General features: G+C 33.8%; 2 protein-coding genes and 1 long non-coding RNA gene across 3 annotated transcripts; 1 reads left to right on the forward strand and 2 right to left on the reverse strand.

Moving 5' to 3' along the window:
• Window positions 1–372: 372 nt before the first annotated feature.
• Window positions 373–5,037, forward strand: LOC132303573 (dolichol-phosphate mannose synthase subunit 2). Its single transcript, XM_059800870.1, has 3 exons — window positions 373–537; window positions 4,425–4,538; window positions 4,633–5,037. The coding sequence occupies exons 2-3, from the start codon at window positions 4,449–4,451 to the stop codon at window positions 4,783–4,785; spliced, it is 243 nt and encodes an 80-aa protein (XP_059656853.1). The 5' UTR covers window positions 373–537; window positions 4,425–4,448; the 3' UTR covers window positions 4,786–5,037.
• Window positions 5,038–7,941: 2,904 nt separating this feature from the next.
• Window positions 7,942–11,498, reverse strand: LOC132303574 (probable calcium-binding protein CML18). The gene is made up of 2 exons (XM_059800872.1): window positions 10,429–11,498; window positions 7,942–8,293 (listed from the first exon to the last, which is right to left on the reverse strand). Exon 1 carries the CDS (start codon window positions 10,935–10,937, stop codon window positions 10,446–10,448), a length of 492 nt encoding a protein of 163 aa, XP_059656855.1. The 5' UTR covers window positions 10,938–11,498; the 3' UTR covers window positions 7,942–8,293; window positions 10,429–10,445.
• A 2,924-nt stretch (window positions 11,499–14,422) lies between these two features.
• LOC132303575 (uncharacterized) lies at window positions 14,423–21,494 on the reverse strand. Its single transcript, XR_009481287.1, has 3 exons — window positions 21,386–21,494; window positions 21,027–21,087; window positions 14,423–14,718 (listed from the first exon to the last, which is right to left on the reverse strand). It is a non-coding gene; the product is annotated as an uncharacterized LOC132303575 (long non-coding RNA).
• Window positions 21,495–21,698: the final 204 nt, after the last annotated feature.

Consider the following 21,698-nt stretch of genomic DNA (forward strand, 5'->3'; position numbering starts at 1 on the left):
ATCTTCCAATGAAAATATATTAATCAAATACCTTGTAATTTATTAAATATATATGTATAAATTTAATCTGTAATTCATATTCAATTTATTAAAGTGACGAATTACCAAATTTTAATATATATTCATATAATCAGATCAAATTTAAATTAACATATTCAAGTTCTCACTCAACCTAAAAATAAATGAACACCATTTATATATTACAATTTATTTGTATTATTAATTTTCATTTTACATGAAGCATTATACCATGTGCCGATTTTTTCTAGTAATTCTAAATATCTAAAAATTATACTTGTACTTTATTATATTTTGGTGGATTTCTTATATTTTCTTATTAGTCTTTATTTTTATTTTTTATTTTATTTTTAGCAACATTAGTCTTTTATCATTGCAATTGTCGAAAGAGAAAGACGAAAGAAACCCTAATTTGGGCAAATCAGACGACGACGACGAAGAAGAAGAAGAAGAAGAAGGGGAGAGAGATGACGATGACAATTGTAAACTGAAATATCAATTTGAAAGCACGAGTTTCAGGTAAATCTACCTATTTGTCGTTAAATTGTTCAATCATTGTTGTTTCTGTTGATAGCATAGCAATTGCCTCAATTGGAACGACTGTGTTGCTCATAGTTGGAGATAGAAATAAGATGAAAGAGGCATGATCGGATCAAAAGGCCTCAGAAAAGATGAGAGAGAGAGATGTGTGTGTGTGAGGGGGGGGGGGGGGGGGGGGGGGGGGGGGGGGTGGTGTTTGTATAATTTGTAAAGAGTAGTTTGATCATGCGGAGAAACTAAGGGAAAGTGTGCCATTTGGGCTGCAACCCTTTTCGGAGCTGCTCTGCTCTCTCCCACCCAACAGTCTAAAACTAATCTTCCAACTTCAAACCGATTACTCATAGCAATTGGGAGCATGTTAATGTTTGATTGTTAAAACAGTTAAAATTTTGCTAGGATCGTTTCTGGGTTTCTTTCAATTTTCTTAATGAATTTGGTTTATGAATATTGGGGGTGGATATTGGAAGTACTCTGCTTATTTTCAGGCTTTTTCATCTAGATCATATACTCCGTATTTGGCATTGGGAGGCCATGGTGTTTGTTTGTTTGTTTTTTTTTTTTTCTCTCTCTCTCTCGATTAGTAAAGCGTCTATGAATGTGTAAATAAGGCCCTTGCGCTCCTTAGGAATTGAACTTGAGAGATCAGACTTAGTTGACTATTTGCTTTGAATGTTTCTAATGTTTGATTCTAAATGCATATGATAAATATGATGCATGTTTAATATTTATAGGATTGTAACCTTTTATTGCACATTGTAATGGTATTTTTACATAATTGATGCAGATGCATATTGCAATGATATATGTCTTATCAATTTAGCTAATCCTCTTCGTTGATATGGTGTAAAAATCATCCTCAATAGTAAATAGATAAAAATAAATGAATAAATAAATCATACTCAATATGTACATTCATCTTGCTAATCATGTGAATTGAATACCTAAAAGTTTCTTCACTTTGAATTTTATTAGTTTGTGTTACATATTTAATCTTGTTTTTCAATTGTTAGTATATTTAATACGCTTTTTTATTGGATAAGCATCTTAATCCCACTCAGGTTCAATCTTTATGCGCATCTTCCTCTTGCATCTTAATCCGCTCAGGCTCACGCCTTATGAAGCATCTTGCACTTATGTTTTAGAAGATTTTGGGACCTTAGTGCGCCTTGAGCCTTTAATAACCATGCTTAATAGCTAACAACTCGCTTTTCCTTCTAAGCACAGTAAATTGTGAATTATGGAAATGTCCTGGAAAACCTGGGCAATGGGCTTTAAGCTTGGAATTATGGTATTTGTGCCTATTATGATCTGCTAGCTTGTCCCCAAACTGCTTGGAATGTGGACTAGGATATCAATCATTACTTCTTTTTTTAGTTTTATATACATAAGTTTGTGAAATTACAAAAATGCCCCATGTAAATGCCCCTCAGTTGTTCTTTAAATGTTGGATTATTGCCAATGTAAAACATAATGGTGCACCTTCACTAGTATTACCAAAACTCGATTGTATAAAGCCACGAGAAGGAGAATATCAATGTTCTCACTTCTCTCTTCCTCTGCAAGTATATGAGAGAAGATTGATGCTCGATTTTCACGGTTCACCTCAGTTGCCAGTGACCACTTCAAAGGTCTCATCATCGGCAACTGGTGACCCCATAGTCATAGGTAGGGTACATCTTCGTTTCTTCCTCTTTCTCTTTCTTCTTCTCTTAAAATTGAAAACCCTAAAATTCTTCTTTCTAAAGATCTCTCCCATGCTGTTGGGTTTTCTTTTTTACTCTTCTTCTTCTTCTTCATTTTTTTTTTTTTGATTCTCTTCAAAAAAATTGCATTCCTTTCTTGTATACAATTAGTTTTAAGAAAAAAAAAAAAAAAAAAAGGATCTTATATGAATTTTATATCAGGTTTTTGCATTTGTGTCCATGGAATTTTTCTCATCCAAAAATTTCACTTCAAATTTTCATCCATTCATAGCCCAAGACTCAACTCTATATCTTCCTCATGTGTTGGTTTTTTTCAAATTTTCTTGTGACAGTTTACAAAGTTGAATATTTGTAATAAATCTCTAGGGTAATTGTTCATCTGCAGAAAAACCTGGTTGGTTTCTCTTTTTTCCTTGATTACCTCCATTGTGTAGCCTGAAATTGGGTTTAATTCAGAGATCGCCAGATGGATCATGCTGGTTTAGAAGTGAAAAATTCCAGCAGTGACACTTACATGTAGTAATATAAAAGATAGTAGTGTCCAAACAATGGCATATTTGAATTGTTCCTATTTGAATTTATTTATTTATTTTTGGTAGTATTGGTGTTCGATGATTTTTTTTTTTGGCTAAGTAATTGGTGTTCGATGTAATGTTGCTCTTTATTTTTTTCCTTGAAGGATTTCATTGTGTTTTCATTGGATATTTAGCAATTTATTTTATTTTATTTCTTGTCATTGATTTTTTTTTTTTTTTTTCCTTAGTTGGTACTCACTCACACATGCCTCAACTGAAACTTGAACCCCTGACCTCCCATTGGAAATTAGGGGCCTGATACCGCTAGGCCATTGACTTGTTGGTCTTGTCATTAATATTCTATAGTATATTACCTATAACAGTGAAGGATTTCATTGTGTTTTCATTTTATGATAGTTCATGTGTCATGACTTTTATGCTTTTAACAGCATAAGTTATTGAGTGGACCTAATTAAGGTTCTTTATTAATAATCGATAGCTACAGGATCTAATTCATGTTCTTTTTGATAATCTATAGCTTGATCAGGAGTTGGTTTTAATTCATGTTCTTTTTTTATAATCGATAGCTTGATCAGGATCTAATTCGTGTTATGTTTTTTACATACTTCAGTTCATAACTTCATTGTAGGGACCTTTTATCTTAAATGTTGATATGATGCAAGAACCTTGTGTCGTGAGTGTTGTTAGGTTAATAAATTGTCTATTAAACTATACATTCAGCCCTCCAAGTTGTTTGCATCGTAAAGTTGATTATATAAAATCAGTTATGGAGAAATATTTGGTGTATAATGTAATGCTTTCAAAATATGAGAACTATTCAATGGAATATTATCAATTGATATTTTGGTTCTATTTTTTTTATTTTTGTGGGAAAACAACCTATATTTATCAAGTTAGTTGGAAAAAATATTATTCTGTTAAATTCAATGTGCCCCCCGAAACAAAATCCTATCTCCATCACTGTGTTCATTGCTAATAATTTAATGGTAAATACTTGAGATTGGTTTGTGGTGTTGATTTTTTGGTCTTGGGTAATAAAAGTTTAACACTTTATACATATTACTTGGATGCTTTATATAATTTATGTGGATCTGCACTTTTTAGTTATGTTACATAGACTCTTCAAAAGTAGGTGGGGAACCCGTGTTGGACAAATAATACTCAAACATGGGTATGGGATATATGTCAGATACTTTTGGTTAGGCGTGCACCTAAAAAAGACATATCCAATAACTCAAATTGATTATATTATTTCTTCAAAACAAGTAATTGTCTAAATATGAATATTCAGCAATATCCCTATGTTCTTTTGTTTCGGGATTTGACACATTTGGATAAATACCTGGTTACCCACACCCAAGGCACATACTGATTCCATGTATGCCATGTAACATAGCTCTTTAAGTAGGATGAGGTTGCCACAGACTTTTTTTATGACTAAAAGGAGATGCCTCCCTTCTTGGTGCTCTTGCCTAGGAACTCTTGTTTTGAGCTGAGAGAGAGGGGGCGGGGTGGGGGAGAGGGAGCTGAGTGGGAATGTTCTTTTAATTTATTGTAATTTTTTTTTTTTCCCTCTTGAAATGTTAGTTATGTATGAAAATGCTAATTTGCAGAATTTGTGTTACAGGCACCAAAATCCACAAATCCTACAATGGAGTTAGCAGACAGAGCTGTTGGTTTTCTGTTATCCTTAATCAGCTTGTCCGTTTTCACTTACTATACTTTTTGGGTCATCATCTTGGTCAGTTCACTTTCATTCAATTTGTTTTCCATACGCTTTTTTGAGATTGAATAAATATACCCCATTCACATATTATTTTATTATGGTCTTTCAGCCATTTGTGGACACTGAGCACTTCATCCACAAGTACTTCCTTCCTCAAGAATATGCCATTCTCATTCCTGTATGTGCTCTTGTGATGCTACTCTGCTTCCTGTGCGTCTTTATTGGGTTTGTGATGCTCAAATCCAAGAAGAAGAAGGCTTGATTCAAGTTCTACAGTAGTTTTAATCAATTTCAAGGTACTTAGTTTTGGTCTTTTTTTTCTTTACAACGTTTCTTGATCTGAATATGTTTTACTTTTGAAATGGAAACAACTCACTAGATCTGCAGTATACCATTTTATACTCTCTAATTGTTCTAATTTGACCGTTGCATAGAAGAAATGACTTTGACAGTTATGCAATAAGACTATTGTGTGTCCATTCGTATTCAACTAAAGTTATTTGTTTACGGATTATGGAATATGCATTTTAAGGATCATGATTGGTGTGCTATGACTCATAGTTCATTATAGCAAGGATGTCATATTAATGACATTTTGGAGCATGTACTTTGGTCAGCAAATTTTTTTTTGCATGTAATGTAGTCCATATATATTTATAGCAAGGTAATTCTGTTGAATCTTTTTATCATATGAGTGAAACTGCCAACAAACACTCTTATTGATTCTCTTTTAAGGTCTCTCTCTTTCCCAATTGGTATTCTATGGTAGCAAGTTTGATGTGTATGCCGGATCAAATGTGTGAAGGTTCATAAAAGCTCGTAAGCATGGATCAAACTCTATAATTTGAGGTAAATTGATCAACTTAGACAAGACTTTCTGGTAGAGTCAAGAACCAGAGTCGGAAAATGAACCGCTCAAAACATTTTGACTTGATGTGTTCCCAATTGCTTAGCTTTTCCAAGCTTGAGAAGTACCTAGCTCCATTTAACTGGGTTGTGAGCAGATGGTTAAAGACATCTTTATGTAGGTGGATTACTTGAACTATTTTCATTATATGACCAAGTCTTTCAGATTTTTGGCAGAGACTTCAAGAACACCTACTTAATACCTCTAGAAGTGTCAGACCTGTTTGGTTTAATTCTCTAAGCACTGTTTTCAAAAATTCTGAAAACAGAAAATCGACTGTGGACCAAATGATTTTTCAAATTGTTTTGTATTTTTACTGTACCTTGATAAGAACCGGACTTAGAATGTCGATCATCTCTCCATACTAGGAAACTTGAAAGCTATGAGTGAGACTTGAATACTAGGAAACTTGTTCATGTCTGCCTTGCTATCCACAAGGAGATTGGAGGAAGCACCATTTACGTTCCAGGTACAATTAAAATTTTCCAATACTTTTGTGAGCTTGAGGTCTACTATTTTTGTGACTTTTAACAAAGTAGTTAATTGAAAATACACCATCCTAATCCTCCTAATCTGGCGTGGTTAGATAAATGTTTTTGAGTAATATTGACATCGATAGATAATTATTTTTGTAATAGCACATTATTACATGGTTCGCCGTATCGTCCGATACTTGACTTTTTTCAAGTTCGAAACGCGACCCGTATCGGTCAATTTACACTAACCGAGTTCATTACACTGCAACCGACGATAACTGATATTACGAACCAATTTAACCTTGACGTTTTGTTTTTTTTTTTTTTTTTTTTTTTGTGACGAACTTTATAGTCATAATTTTGAGCTCGGTTATCCCATTTTGGTAATTATTTATTTATTTATTTGTGTTTTTGTGCATTTTTTTAGATGTACGCCTTCCAATCCACAATTATTTTGTCAAAGAATGCCTTTGAGTTTTAAAAGATGTTTTTCTCACAGATTAAATCAATCGAGTAATAGATAATTTATTAATCTTTGTACACATGAAAGGAAAACCATTGTTTTGAAATATATTAAAATTCCGTATTATGGAATTGGTGAATGGTGCCTCGAAATTGGAATTGAAGAAAAATTAATTTAAACTTCAACCAAAGTTTGGCTTCAGTGGTTTATTCAAATTTGCATCCATGTTATATTCAAATTATATAGATAATGTCTTAAAAATCTCGTAATACATTCAAAAGTAAGTGATTCAAGCCCACATCACAAAACTTTTCTGGATAGTAGTTTTTCTTTAAAAAAAATCTCTTGCAAAATGTACAAATAAGCTAGTTTTTTACAACATTATTCCATAAAATTGAGTTTTTAGTGATTTTTATTGAATTTTTGAAGACCACTTTAAAACGCCTAGTGACCTATTTATATTTTAACTCTCTGTCGTTATTAAAGAGGCTTTTATTAAAAATTAAAGTTCAAAAAAAGTGATAGCGTTTATTATATATAAATTTAATTAAACACTAAGTCTAATGGATAGTGTCTTAATCAAATTTTTAGAGAAATTATTAAATAGTTTTTGACCTTTTTTTTTTTTTTTTTTTTTTTGTTTGAAGTATCAAGTGTTAGAAGTCCGAACCGATCGACTTATCTTGTTCTTACCCAAACCTACCACTCTTCGAAGAACCGGCCAGTTCTATCACGATCCTATTGGTTCTTTTGTGTATTTAGTTCTCGTTGATAAATCAGCAAGAACCGAATTAGATTTAGTCAAATCTGTTATGAACCGGTCAATTTCGGGCGAATCATGTTTTGGACATATGAAACTATGCTGTTGGATAAGGGACTGTTTTTTTGTCTCATATGATATGACTGCTGTGGCCTGGGCTGCTACTCAGGCAAGCCCTCTGCCTGCTGGGTCCATTAGGTTGGGCCAACACTTGGTAATTGGCAGTTAGGCTCGGGAAGCCTGTTAACCGATAAAAAGACCGACTGGGCTTGGGCCAAGCGGCTCCACAGGCCCACATTTCTCGGACCTTTGACCTGATGCTTAGTGTAAAGCAAAGTCACACTAAGCAAAGTCAGACACACAAACACATTCGACTAATTTTATGTGAGACTTATATCATCGTGACATCATGATGTTGTCTACATTCACTCGTATAAGTTAATCGGGATAAATAGGCGAGATGTTCCACACCAATAAGTAGAATTTTTTTCCTGGAATTTTAAAAGGTTTGGGATTTTATGGATTCCAATACTTTATGCTACTGCAGGTTGAAACTCTATAGTTTACCGGGAAAATTACTCTAGTTGAGTACTGCAGCATTTCCATCTATTTATATACATATATAAACACACTGGGTTAAAAATATACATATATATACACACTGGGCTATCGAGGCATTTACATATTTATAAGGTAAACTGGAACAAAATTATATTTGTTTATCAAAATTTCATTTTATTCCAAACACATAAATTCATTTTTCCATTCTAAATCCAAATCCCAAAGAATTTTGTTCCAAACAAAGCAAACAAACAAAATTATGATGCCAAATGAGTTGTTTAACTTGTTTTCATTGATGAATGTGACGCCAGTAAAAAATGAAAACCTCAAAATAAAGGGTGTACTTTTTAACCTAGGGATGAAAAAGGTGTAGTTTGAAGAAAATTAAATACACACAGACCGAGTAAATATTCAGATTTTCATGAAAGAAAAACCTCACTTTCACACTGAGAAAAAGGGTTACAAAATGAAACACTTTGCTCTCAATAGGAAGAGTAGTAGCTTTTGGATGAGTTGAATCTGCTCTTGCATTGTTAGACTTCTCCATTGTGCTCATTAAATTGTTATCTCCGTCTTCTTAAACCATTGTCTAACCAGTAGGTCCTGCACACAACAAAATTGTACATATAGAATTTCAGATATTTGTTTCTCGAGCAATTTATTTTAGAGAAAATTGGTTAACCATGCACAATTGTTCTTCTAATCAGTGACGGACCCAGGAATTTTTTTGAGGGGGCATTGTCGAAGAATAAAAAAAAAATTTGTGAAGTGGGCCATTTTATAAATTGAGTGGGGGAATTTTTGAAATTTTAACTAAACTTTAGGTAATAATATAAATTAAAAAAAAATCCAGTGGAGAAATCTGTGAGGTAAAAATGTGAAGGGGGGCATGTTAAAAAAATTAAGGGGGGGCATTTTTGAAATTTTAATTAAAACTATAGATAATAATGTAAATTTATAAAAAAAAATCCATCCACCCCCATTGGTCATGAACTAGGTCCGTGCTTCTGATGTCCGTAGAAAGATAAATATTTTTTTTTATTAATGAAACCACTAATCTAACAGATGGCTGTTAAATATTTATAAAACAATTTATAGGGCGGAATTAATTTTTCATAAAACTGTAAATGAAACATAATCCATGAGTAATATGATATAGTTATATGGTGTATGCAGACTGGGACATAACAAGATTCTAACTCTTGCACAATAGAAAAGAATGATTAGTGCAGATCATTTAAAATATCAATCATCACAAGACTGAAATTTGAAGGGTACAACAGACATAAGGCCTTCTGTGGTGACTGGAAAGGGTTCTTCAGATGATGTTCGAAATGCACGCGGGCGCGCGCGCACACACATATTTTGTTCTAGCAACAAAGAATCAGGGCTTCATCTTGGCAATAGTTTAGATATACTTATTTTAATCATGACAGAGTCACAGTTACTAAACAAGCAACTTGGTTATGAAGTGCAGAAATCATCGCTAGAAGGTACCTGGTTAATTAGGTTGAAAATTAGCTACCATTGTGGTGGTAGATATGGTATAATTAGGTTAACTCACTCTCCCTTTGCAGGCACCCAAGGGAGGATACAAAAAGAGGTGGGTTTGGTGTCAGAGAAGACGGATGATCGTAAAATTTTGTCAAATCCCCTTTGATAGATTCTGGGATGGAAAAAGAGAATCACACGTAGCCATCTATTGGTTGGTACAGGATAAAGGCAGGAATGATGATGACGATGACGATGATTCTTTAGAGTACATTGATAAACCTCATTAAGCAACATAAAAGCTCGTCGAAATAAACATATACTTAATCTAGTGTTTGTCGAAATAAAAGCTTTTTCCCCTTTCAGTTGACCTAGTCTCTTGGCAGTTAGAAAGCCAAGAAGATGTTCTGTGGGAAACCAGTGTTCTACCTTTTGGAAAAAGGTTAGGTTGGGATCCTTATTCTTCCACTACACAACCACCCGAGACGTGAACGATCAACTGTTCTAGTCTTAGTAGGCCCATCAGACAATCCATTGTGATCAGTAGAAAAAATAATTTCAAATTACTCTCCTCTAGAGATTTCATGGTACTTTCAGACCAGAAATGAATGTTTTCATCTGTGTTCCCTTTGTTTAATGTGTGATTAACCATAAAAAGTTCCTACAATCCAAAAGAACACAAGACGTAGTCTATGAAGATTAATAATTTAGATCAACCCCCAAATTGCATATAAATCATCACCAAATTGGACACAAATCATCAAAACCAACACCTTTTTCATAAATACTATATAATCTGATTACACAACCATCCTATTCTGACTACTAGATTCTGCCCAATTGTTCTAGTCTCCTAACCAAGACCTTCATATAGCATACTGTGATTAGTAAATTCCTTATCTCTATCAATTTCATAGCACTATAGAATCTGATCAATAAGTTGTTTTGACAGTTGGTTTAAAATTGACCAAAAATGGATGATTCATCGACTTTGTCTAATCGTATGCAATAATTCTCTATTACTCATTCAAAAGTTCCTACTTTCTTGAAATTTTAATACCCAAAAGAACACAAGACATAATCTATGAAAATCATCATTCATATCACAGCCCCAAATGGTGTATAGAACTTCAAAATCAACACCCTTTTCATATTGAATTGTTAAACACTGAACCCTTATTACAAAACTATCATATGCCAAATAGAATTTCAAAATAAACATTCAATAGTTCAAATTGTATACACACCTGAGAATTGCCAAACCTCAAGCCCAAGAATTGTCAAAAGCAGCCGAAGTAATCGCCTGCGCGAACTCCTGAAAGCTGATCCGGCCATCCCCATCCATGTCGGCTTCCTTGATCATCTCGGTGAGCTCCTCCGCTGTCAGGGCGTGTCCGAGCTTGGCCATGGAGTGGGCCAACTCCGCAGCCGTGATATACCCATTTCCATCCCGATCAAACATCCGAAAAAGCTGCCTCAGCTGCTCCTCAGTGTACGGCGACTTGGCCGGAAGAAGATCCGGCGCCACCAGCGCCACGAACTCCGAAAACTCAATCAGACCATTGCTGTTCGTGTCGGCCTTCTGTATCAGTGTCTCGAGTTGGTCCGGGCTTGGTTTTAGCCCGAGCGACCGGAGTAACGATCCGAGCTCGAGCTGGGTCAGACTCCCATCGTTGTTCCGATCAAATGATCGGAAAATTTCTCGCAGCTCGGCGATCTGCTCATCGTCCAACTTCACCGGTTCTCTGCTGCTCATGTTAGCTTCAGACCCTTCTCCAATACCCCTCTCTCTCTCTCTCTCTCGCTCTCTCTCTCTCTCTCTCTATATATATATATATATATCTAAAATCTATATCTAATTCTCTATATTTCCACCATTTTGTACCATCGCTCTTCTTTCAGCTTGATGTTTGGACGGACAGAAAATTGGGTTTCTCTCACTTTCTCGGAAATCTTTAACATTTTTCCCCCTTTTGCAGCCGATTCAAGAAGATGGGTTTTGTTTATTTTCTTTCTTTTCTTCCAATCACTCTGTAAATTCAATACCCAACAAACATTCCGATTCGTGCCCCCATTTCCTCTGAGAGCAAGATCTGAGGCGTGCTTGGACTTTGTAATTGCTCCAATTTCGATGGATCTGAGCAAAATTGACGCACTATTCGGATCGGATTGAGCAACAAAATTGGAATTGACGAGTCTTTGTCGTCTGTGGGATGAAGAACACGTAGTTGAGAGAGAGAGAGAGAGTTTTGTAGTGGTGTAAATATTGAATTGGGTGAGGAAAATAAATATTTATTTGTAATCAGCATTTGTTTAGTAGTCAATACCATCACGACCGGCAACGAATTGATAGGATAAGGAATTGGAACGCTGACCCTAATTTTATTTCCTTTTATTTTCTCGGTTTTTTTTTCCCGAGAAAGTTCCAAATGTGGCGGCAAAAGAGGCGCGAGTTCCGTGAAACAGGCACGTCTTTTCAGACTTTTTCAACTGTTTTTTAAATTTGATATAACCGTTGAGGAAGTAGCTATCTACGGTTGCTTTTTGTTCATTTTGGTACAACTGGCTACGTGTGTTCCAAACAATCCTCGATTATTCCTAGGGTAATGCAATTCGATGGAGTTGCACAAGACAATTTCTGATTTTGTAGTAAATAAGAAAGCATATTTATTTTAAAGACAAAATTATCCTCAAAATTTTAGCATTTTCTCTCATTACAATTTATTATTATTTTATTATTATTATTATTTATTTTTATTTTTTTTGTCAACATTACAAGTGAATAATCCACCTTTAAATCCAAATATTGTTTATCCTATATTCTCAGCTATCATATACGATTATCATTTATCACTTATGCCATCCTTATCTCTTAACCGCCACCTCACTCTTTGGAACCATCCTCATCTCTATCTCATAAATTATTTTGGTGGTGGTTTTGCGAGTTTCGGTGGGAAGAGTATTAGAGAGTTATTTTCCTATATTGAATTCAGATGAGAAGGTAATTATATGAAACGCATGCAGGCAGAGTCAAGCCAAAAAAAATTCAGTTGGGAGGCCAAATAGTAATATAAAGTTAAATTTAATAAATAAATAAAATAATTACAATATTTTTTTCCGGTGCATTTTTAATGTACATTTTTTTATAACAAATCTATAAATAATATAAGAAAAATAAATAGAAAGAAGATTAGTTTACAGTCCATTAATAAAGTTGTCATTGTCTGGTATTATTATTATTATTATTCCTCTCTCTCTCTTTAAATCATAACAAATAATTTATATACTTATATATATATATATATATATATATATATATGTATATGTATATATGTATTCTATATCTATGCCATGCATATATTAATTTATTTTGTAATTAGATTTATTTAGATTTTCTTTTCAAGTTTAACTACTATAAATATATAATATTAAAATATTAAACCGAACAAAATCTAATTAGAAAAGGATTAATATAAATATATAATATTAAAAAATTCAACTACGGAAGAAAACCTAATTAGAAAATGATTCAATAAAAGGAATATTTAGTCCCAAGAAAATCTAATTAGAAAAGGATTCAATAAAAAGAATATTTAGTAATAATATAAATAAACCCACTTTTATTGTATTACTAAGTCTTCCCTAAATAGCAATTTTACAATAAAATTATGTAGGAAAGAAAAAAATTGGATGGAATGGAGAGAAGAAATGATGAATAAAACATCTCTAAGAAAGAGATTGTGTATTTTTTTTTTTTTTTTTTTTTTTTTTTTTTTTTTTTTCCATTTGGTTAAATAGAAGAGAAGAGAATAAATTCATAATTCATAATTTACTATGTTCCTTAAGTAAAAAGTAAAAAGAAAACCTTAATTGTTTTTACCCTTATATTCAATAATATTTAAAGTATTGTAATTTAAACCTTTGTTTGATTATAGTATTTAATTTTAAATTTTTATAATAGTCCACCCCTCGGCCCATTTTTTGGTGAATAAAAATTTGTAAAGAATGAATGTCATCCTTCGTATTTTCCTTTCTTTCTTGTATCATTTTTACCGAACAAAGATCCTTCCTTCCTAATTTCTCTCCACGCATCTTCTTTCCTTCCTACGGAACACAACATTAATCAAAAGAGTTTTGATGTGAATAATAGATTAGATTTAGAATTAGAAAAAATTTATTCCACTTTTCACGGTTTGTACTTTAATCTTAAATGAAATGGCAATTTTAACCTTAACTTTGCAAATAAATAATTATTACTGTACTTTTTAAATAACACAAATGCCCTTTCAATTTCATCTCCTTATCTCCAATCTTCAATATTTTAGGTCTCCCTTGACAAGACAAAAAAATAAAAAATAAAAAATAAAAAATAAAATAAAATAATATATATATATATATATATATATATATATATATATATATATATATATATATATTTTACGGGACAAAAAAAAATATGTTGAATAAATTGCCTCTTTTGACTAGAACAAAATAATAAAAAGCAACCATTAAAAAAAAAATTACAAAAAAAAAAGAGAAAAAAAAATTACAAAAAAAAGATAATTAAAAAAATAAATTATCTCTACTGAATAAATTATCTCTCTTGACAAGAGAAAAAAAAAAAAGAAAAAATTATCTCTTTCGACAAGACTGAAAAAAAAAATTACTTTGTTGAATAAATAAATCTTGCAATTGTACAAAATAAATAAATAAATTAGGAAAAAAGTAAAATAAAATAAAATAGTAAAGAAGGTAAAAATAAAGTTGTATAAAGAGTAATTATAACATTAAAAATGAAAAAATGGTGCATTAATAAATTCAATGATCTTGTCATTAAAAAAAAAAAAAAAAAAAAAAAAAAAAAAAAAAAAAAGGAGTAGTTCCTAAGGCCTAAATGAATAAAGCTTGGTTCATAAAATAACCACTTTTGTCAAGGTACTTGTAGACCATGGTTGGGTACTGTGTGGTTTATGGTTCATCATTAGACTTTTTACATTACTGATTTCACATAAATTCATTATTTTCAAATTAACTTCTTTTTCTATGTGCAATAAAACATGTGGGAGAGAGTGAGTGTGTGAAAAGAGGGGTGTAAATGCTTCTATTCCAAATATGGCTTTGAAAATACTATACCATAGATTTTTGAAAGTAGTATATAATTTTGTTTTTATTTAAGAATAAAATATTGCATATTAACAAGAATATATATATATATATATATTATTATATAAATGACTTTATGTAGCAAAGAAAATTTGTTATTTCCTTCCTATTTTCTTTCCTCACCACTTCCTTCCAAGCACAAAAGAAAGTAACATTACCAGTCCTCCATAATCTATCAACATTAACCCCCACCTGCAGACAATTTCTAACAAAAACTTTAAGAAAGTTATACTACTAGTCCTCCATAAGTTGTCAACCTTGTGTCTAGTGCTCATCACCATATCTTGCCCGTAGAACCTCAAACATAGCCCTTTTTTGCTTCTCATTATATTCCAGCAGTAGATACTCCGCTGACATCTCTCCCCTGAATTCATCTCTGAAAAGAAGCCTTAACATCAATTAGACAGTAACCATAACAGAAACCTAGACATAATTTTTAGTCACGTTTTATCAGCAAAAACGAAAAACAAAGATATAACATATAACGATCACAATACTTTTTAACATCAATTCTATTATATTTAAAAAAGAAAAAGAAAAAAGAAGACAAACATCATGAAATAAAAATGGTACTATCAAAGATGGAACTCTAACTTACTAGTAAATGAAACTGGTGTAATATCCAAATCCTTAAGGTGTACAATCTTTTATAAAATGGATGCCAACATAAAGAATGTCATCGATCTAACATTAAATGTTGCTAAAGTACTTCATGAGAAGTGTGCCCAAGTCGTATCAAGTGCATCTCCTCGAGCACTATCGGCCCACTTAAAGGGTTGATGCCTTGTGGCAAAAAACAACTAGAACGCACCAAACCTCACATACGGATCAATTTAAGTGGTTGGTGCTCCATGGCCAAATTTAGGCATAAGATTCAATTTCTCATCTCAATTCGGCAGAGCAGGAGAATAAAGCTTGTCAAGGAGAAAAAATTAGTTCATAATGTTGTTTACACCCTAATTTTCAGTTGTTACACAAATCCGAAAGTGACACGTTGTAGGTTCCAATAGAACTTGCTACAACGAATTATTATTTTTTTTCCCAGGCAAGTTCGGAAAATTTTAAGGGATAAAGTAGGGGCATAACCCTACTGAGAACACAGCAAGGACCAAGTTTCAATAAATTGAAGCATTCCAAAACATTGGAGATCAAGGACTATAAAGCAAATTCAACAAACCCTGAAGTCGAAGATCCAAGATTTCCATCACTTCCCAACAGATGGATTTAGCTACTTCTTCAGCTTCCTTAGAAATACCAGTATGGATTCTCTCACGTCAGATACACCAAATGGAAGTTGAGCTACAACGAATTCTTATGCTAATGGCCAGTTAGAGCTTGACGTGTGGCCATGAAAGAGAGATGGATCACCTATAGCAAAGTCCACGAAGAAAAGGAAAACATAAAATTGTGGAACAACAAGAAGATGAAATGTGGAGAGTTCCATGCCAAAGCGTATTCCAATGTCAACTGCCAACAGAAATGTGACACTTGGTTGTCCAGAGGAAAAGGGAGAGTCCACCAAAACATTAAGAATTGAAGTCAAAAGACCACTTAGATGTTGCCACGTGTCTTTGAAGACTAAGTCAAGCAAAAAAGGGATTCGACAAGACGCCGACCGCCCAGAGAGAGCTATACGTGGCACAATACTATGGAACCCAAGTGTTCAATTGCCACATGACAAGTAGAGAGGATAGCATCCAAGGAAGACTAGAGTGGAAAGTTAACTCTGTCTACTGTAGAGAGAAACGAGTCACGGTCAGAATATACTCACTTGCCATATCAGTTGCCTAAAATCAAGAAAACATCTCACCATACAAGGAAACAAGGATAAATTCTAGGATCCACCAAGGAAGTTGCTCCAAATCAAAAACTATGGATAAATCTTTAGGAGTCAACTAGGAAGTTGCTGAAAATCAGCAAGTGGTCGAAGTACATGGAGCATTTACCTAAGAAAGCTGAGCAAAAGATAGATGGAAGGTCATGGTCATTTCCATCTGCAGGTCCAGAACGTGGCTAGGAGCGTGCAACATGATGCACCACATGATGCACCACAAATTCCACTCCTCAGGCTACAAATTAAGGAGAAACGTAGTCTTACACGTGTCAACGCTACGAGAAGGCTGAAGAATGCATGGGACACATGACACAAAACCGGACATTCCAAATGGAAGCATCCTACCGTAAATTTGCAAAACCCATTAACCCACGAAATCCCCACTACATTTGAATAAAACCCATTAACACCCCCCCCCCCCCCAAAAAAAATAAAAATAAAAAATATATAAGGCACTAAGAATGGAGAACTTAAGTGCCCAAATAGGAGCCTCATCAACCCTGACTACATATCTTTTTTTGTTCATGGACCTTTATGATATACATGTGTTTATTTATTTTTCATAAGTAAGATATGCATGTATTTATAGACAAGACGTGCATAAGAATTGGGAAAAAAAATATGACAAAAAAATAAAAGGAAATTTAGATTAAAAAAAAAAAAAGAAGATACAAAAGAGCGTTACATTGTTTAATGTAATTTTTAAGGGTGCGCAATAAAAAGGTGTGGTACCTGTTAACGGAAAATATGAGGGTGTAGGCTTTGATGGTTTGGGAACATAAAACGGAGACCTATACATGCACCGATTAGAAGAGGAAGTTTAATTTGTATAAAAAGTAAAAGGAGAGGGAGACCAAAATAACGTGAGATATGGCGAGTGTTAGAAAGGAATGGAGATAGAGAATTCATGTGGCCGACCCTATTAATACGGAAATAAGGCAATGTTGTTGATGATGTAAAGAACACAAGTAGAATAGTCTTGTAAAATTAAAAATTCAGTTTTTTTTTTCTTTTTTGATAGGTAAGATTTAAAATTCAGTTTTGAGTAAGGAAATTTAAGATAACTACTAAAATACAGTTTTGAGTAAGGAAATGTAAGATAACTAGTAAAATTAAGTTTTTAAGTAAGGAAAATTAAGATAAATATTGGATTGAATATTTAATGAAATATTATTTGTTTATCAATTGTGTTTGTTAAAATAAAATAGAAGAGTTTGTCGAGTTTTTAAAATAAAATAGAAGAGTTTAGGTATAATGTAAGAGTTCGTGTTTAATGTGAGAACTTTTATACATTTTTGGAGTAAAAATGAAATTTTAATATAGAATAAAGCAATATAAAAAAAATGACCCCACGCACTTTGTAATTTAAATAATAATATATACATAAAAGAACATAATTAGAATAGTCTTGCAGCTTTAAAATTCTACGTTTTTACGGGGCCAACACTAAAAGATGTGAGAGTAGCATGGCCAGTAAATAATAATGAATGAAGTTTAAAATGGAAGGAACCATTTCTAGGTGGGAACCTAGATCAACAACTCAGTAAACTAAGCTTACAGCAAGCTACACTGGATGTGTAACTTACCTACCAAAAAGAAGACGAAAAAAAAGAAAAAAGAGGTTGTTTGTTCTTAAAAGAAAGAGAAACACATAAAATAAAGGGAAAGAGGTTGTTTGTTCTTTTAACACGTAGTCAATTCAAGATCCTTCAAAAATCGAACACATGCCTCATCCTTGGCCCTTCCAAATCCAATGGAGGAGGTGCCTTACCAAGCCAATAAGAGGTCCACTTGTTTGTATGGAAAAGGAGGTAGGAGAGAACAAAACTTACATATTATCTCCTTCAAGAACCACCCATTATCTCATTTTTCATTCTTGAAAATCTAAACAGATTTGACATCTTGTGAAGCATCTGTGGTATTTTCCCTCCCAGTATTGTTGGCCAATGGGGTGCCAGTGCCATTATACCCTCTCCAAACACCCCCTTTATTTCTGTTTCAATATGATGATGTTCTCGTTAGAGGTAAGGAGGGTACGGAGAGATTGCAAGGGACTATCCTTGCCCATACACCACGGAAGAGACCAATGCCCCCGAAAAGAACCAATCTTTTCCCAAAGGATTATATCTCTCACCATCCTCCAACTGACCATGCACACCGAAAAAAGCCCAACCTAACACATCCTCCTCCATAATAAAAGCACAGGACAACGAGAACCTCCCTCAACAAACATCCACCCTGAACACCCAATCTTCTATCCCACATCACTGAGATACCCCCTGAAGTGCCCACAGTATCCAACACTTCCCACTTCATAAATTTCCCTCTCCTATGAATCATTGCCTTTATCCCAAAAGAGTGGCGGCCCAAGTTCCTACTCAAAATCTTGTAACAGGTGATCATGACCCACTTAATAATGCTCAATTTTAACTCTGATGATGAATCAATAAAGGTAGCAAAGGGCACTTCACTTCAAAGTTCGTGGAAACTTTGGGCAACGGGCAAATCGAAAGTTTCAATGACCAAATCAGAGTGCACAACATCACTTATCAAAAAAAATCAGAGTGCACAACATCAAAAAAGGAAGAATAGTAGACTAGTAGTCTATGGTAGAGTCAAAGAAGGCGCAATAAAAGCTAAAGTGTAATTTCAGAGAGATAATTGATTTTGCCTGGGGTTAAGGGGAAAATTGCAAATCTATAGAGGAACCGACAGAACTGTTAGCTAGTAGTGTATATCATCTTACGAGAATAGAGTATGGTGTGGATCAACCAGAAGAAGTATAATTAAAGGTAATTCCGTCTGTTTTCTGGGTTTGGAAAAGTTTGGATTTTCAGGAAACTCAATCAATGAAAAAGAAGACAACGAAAGACTCCATGTTCCCCACCTTTATGGGTTGGTTATCGAGGTACAATCAGAGCAGGAAGAATGGAAGATTCAGGAAAAGGGTGGAATGGGTCTTTATTCAGGGTGTGCCAGAAGGAATGGAATTTGAAAAACAATCGGTGATAATGGTTACAAGTTATGTTTCATCATTGTCGTATTCCATGACTACTAAAATTAAGCTTCTTAAATTTTACAGGAAACAAAACATAATATAAACCCTAATAAAATTGTCCTACATCACATCACATGTTGGTTGCCAAGCAGGAATATGTAAACCACAGTCGAAGTAGAAAGTCCAACGGTCAACCGTAAAATAGATTCAAAATATTATAAAGATACATAGGAACGCAGTAGCAAAGAGATATTCAAGTTTCAAGGGAAGAGACGAACAGTTTGTCTCCGATCCAGCCCATCACTTTAATTCCCATGTAATAAAAACAAAACAAATTAAGATGTAAGACACATTATGCAAAAAAACTACAATTGTTCCAACATGACTCTTAGATATAGGCATATAGAAACTACAAACATTATATGAGTACAAGTATTAATACAAGCCGCCAACAATACAGTAGGTTGTCTTGGGATGTGCAGTTCCGGCGATCCTTTCAGGATTGAGAGTTGGATGATGTCACTAATTTGTTGGCTCTCTTGTATAAACAGGAGATGGAGGGCACTGGTGCGGATTCCTTGACTTGGGTGCCTTCTGCGCAGGGGATGTTTCAGGTCTGGTCCTTCTTTTTTTGTCTCTCTGGGTTTCACGGTTCTACATTCCCGTGGAAGACAGTGTGGTTGTCAAAGGCACCTCTTAGGGTGGCCTTTTTTGTGTGGACCGCAGCTTGAAGTAAAATTCTGACTTTGGACAATTTGAGGAAGAGACGACATATCATTGACAATCGGTGCTGTCTTTGCATGATTGATGGAGAGTCTGTGGATCACCTTTTGTTGCATTGTGCATTGTCCTGTGGCCCATGACTATTGGAGTCTCATTTTTGGTTTGTTTGGTGTCCATTGGGTCATGCCCCGGACCCCTAGGGAGTTGATGGACATTTGAAGGGGCCATCGGATGGGGATGCAAGTTAGAGATTTTTGGAGAGTGACTCCCCTTTGTATTTGGTGGAGTCTTTGGAAAGAGCGGAATAGAAAATCTTTTGATGGAAAGGAATCCTCCATTGAGACATTGAAAATTTCTATTATTTGTACCCTTTTTTTGTTGGGGTTGGGGGAGAAATTATTCATCTATTGTGGAAATTGTGGATTTTTTGGGCTCTTTGAGCTCATCGGTCTTTTCCACTTTCTTTTTTTTGCTTTGTGTACAACTCTTGGGACGCGTTCCTCTTTTGAACGGCTTCTAAATACATTTTACTTATAAAAAAAAAAAAAAAAAAAAGCTATAAATAAATGGTCCAAATATATCATTGATTATTTAACAAGCACCTTTAGATGATATAAAAGAGAAACCAATAGAAATCCAAATCTATTGCATACCATTAGAGTAGTAAAAGATTAAATCCAAATGACAATCACAAAAGTAACACATGAATCATTAACAAAGAAACTTCAACCATTAATAACTTGAATCAAGGTGAAAACAAAGAAAAACAGTGCTACTATAGGATTGCAGCAACCAAAAAAGTGGTAAAATACAATAAATTAAAAAAAAAAAAGAAAAAAAAAAAAAAAAGTGGAGATCATCAAAATATAAAATTTGTTGAAAGAGAAAGACACATTTTTCAAAAACACAACAAAATAATAAATTGGGTATAAAGAGCAATCTAAACTAGTCAATTGAGATGTGAAGAAGGGATTGAAACATACGCCAACGTATATAGAGCGCCAACAGTACAACAAGCAACAGCAGCGGTCGGATAAATAAGTGATGCAGTAAGAAAACAAAATTACTTAGTGAAAATCGGAACCCAATTAAATAAAACAGGGAAGGGAAGGTGGAGAGCGAATTACTCATTCTAGCAGCCAACGGCATTTTAAAAACCCTTTCACATATCCTCCTGACGACGGTCATCTGAAACAAACAATTTATTTATTTATTATACAAATGAAATTGTATGACATAAAAAAAAAAAAGGGGGGGGCAAATATTTGCTAAAACCAAAAGAGGAGGAGGCATTTTATTAAATCAAAATGGATTCTAAATCAACCAGTGATTCGTAAACAAGGGGATAAATAAAACTTTGACAACCAATTCTTCTGAAAACCCTAGCACGCAAGAGAACAATACCTTAACTTCTCCCCTGTATATGTAAGAAGTTTAATGATAAAAATAAAAAACAGATGGAGAAGAACAAGTAACGAAATCAAACCTTAACCCCTCCGAATTTGCTTCTCTTCTATTCTATTCGTCCCCTTTCTAATTTTTTCACTGTATTTCTTTCTCTCCCTTATCGGTGGCCCAAACGATAAAAAGGGAGCTCATTGTCTTTGGGCCGCTCATCCCACACCCCACTCTTTTTTCATTTCTATTGCAAGTCTAGCCCAGTAGCCACATTCACAACATCTAATCCAATCCTAAGAAGCATAAAAATACAATCCATTAGTTTGAGCACCATTATTATTATTATTTTTATTAACATTATGCTTCATTAATTTTAATTTAACAGTAAGAGGCACCAATTT

The sequence above is a fragment of the Cornus florida genome, unplaced genomic scaffold (genome assembly GCF_030987335.1).
Source record: "Cornus florida cultivar Cherokee Brave unplaced genomic scaffold, ASM3098733v1 CherokeeBrave_3.0.0_Hap2_Chr04, whole genome shotgun sequence".
Taxonomy (NCBI): domain Eukaryota; kingdom Viridiplantae; phylum Streptophyta; class Magnoliopsida; order Cornales; family Cornaceae; genus Cornus; species Cornus florida.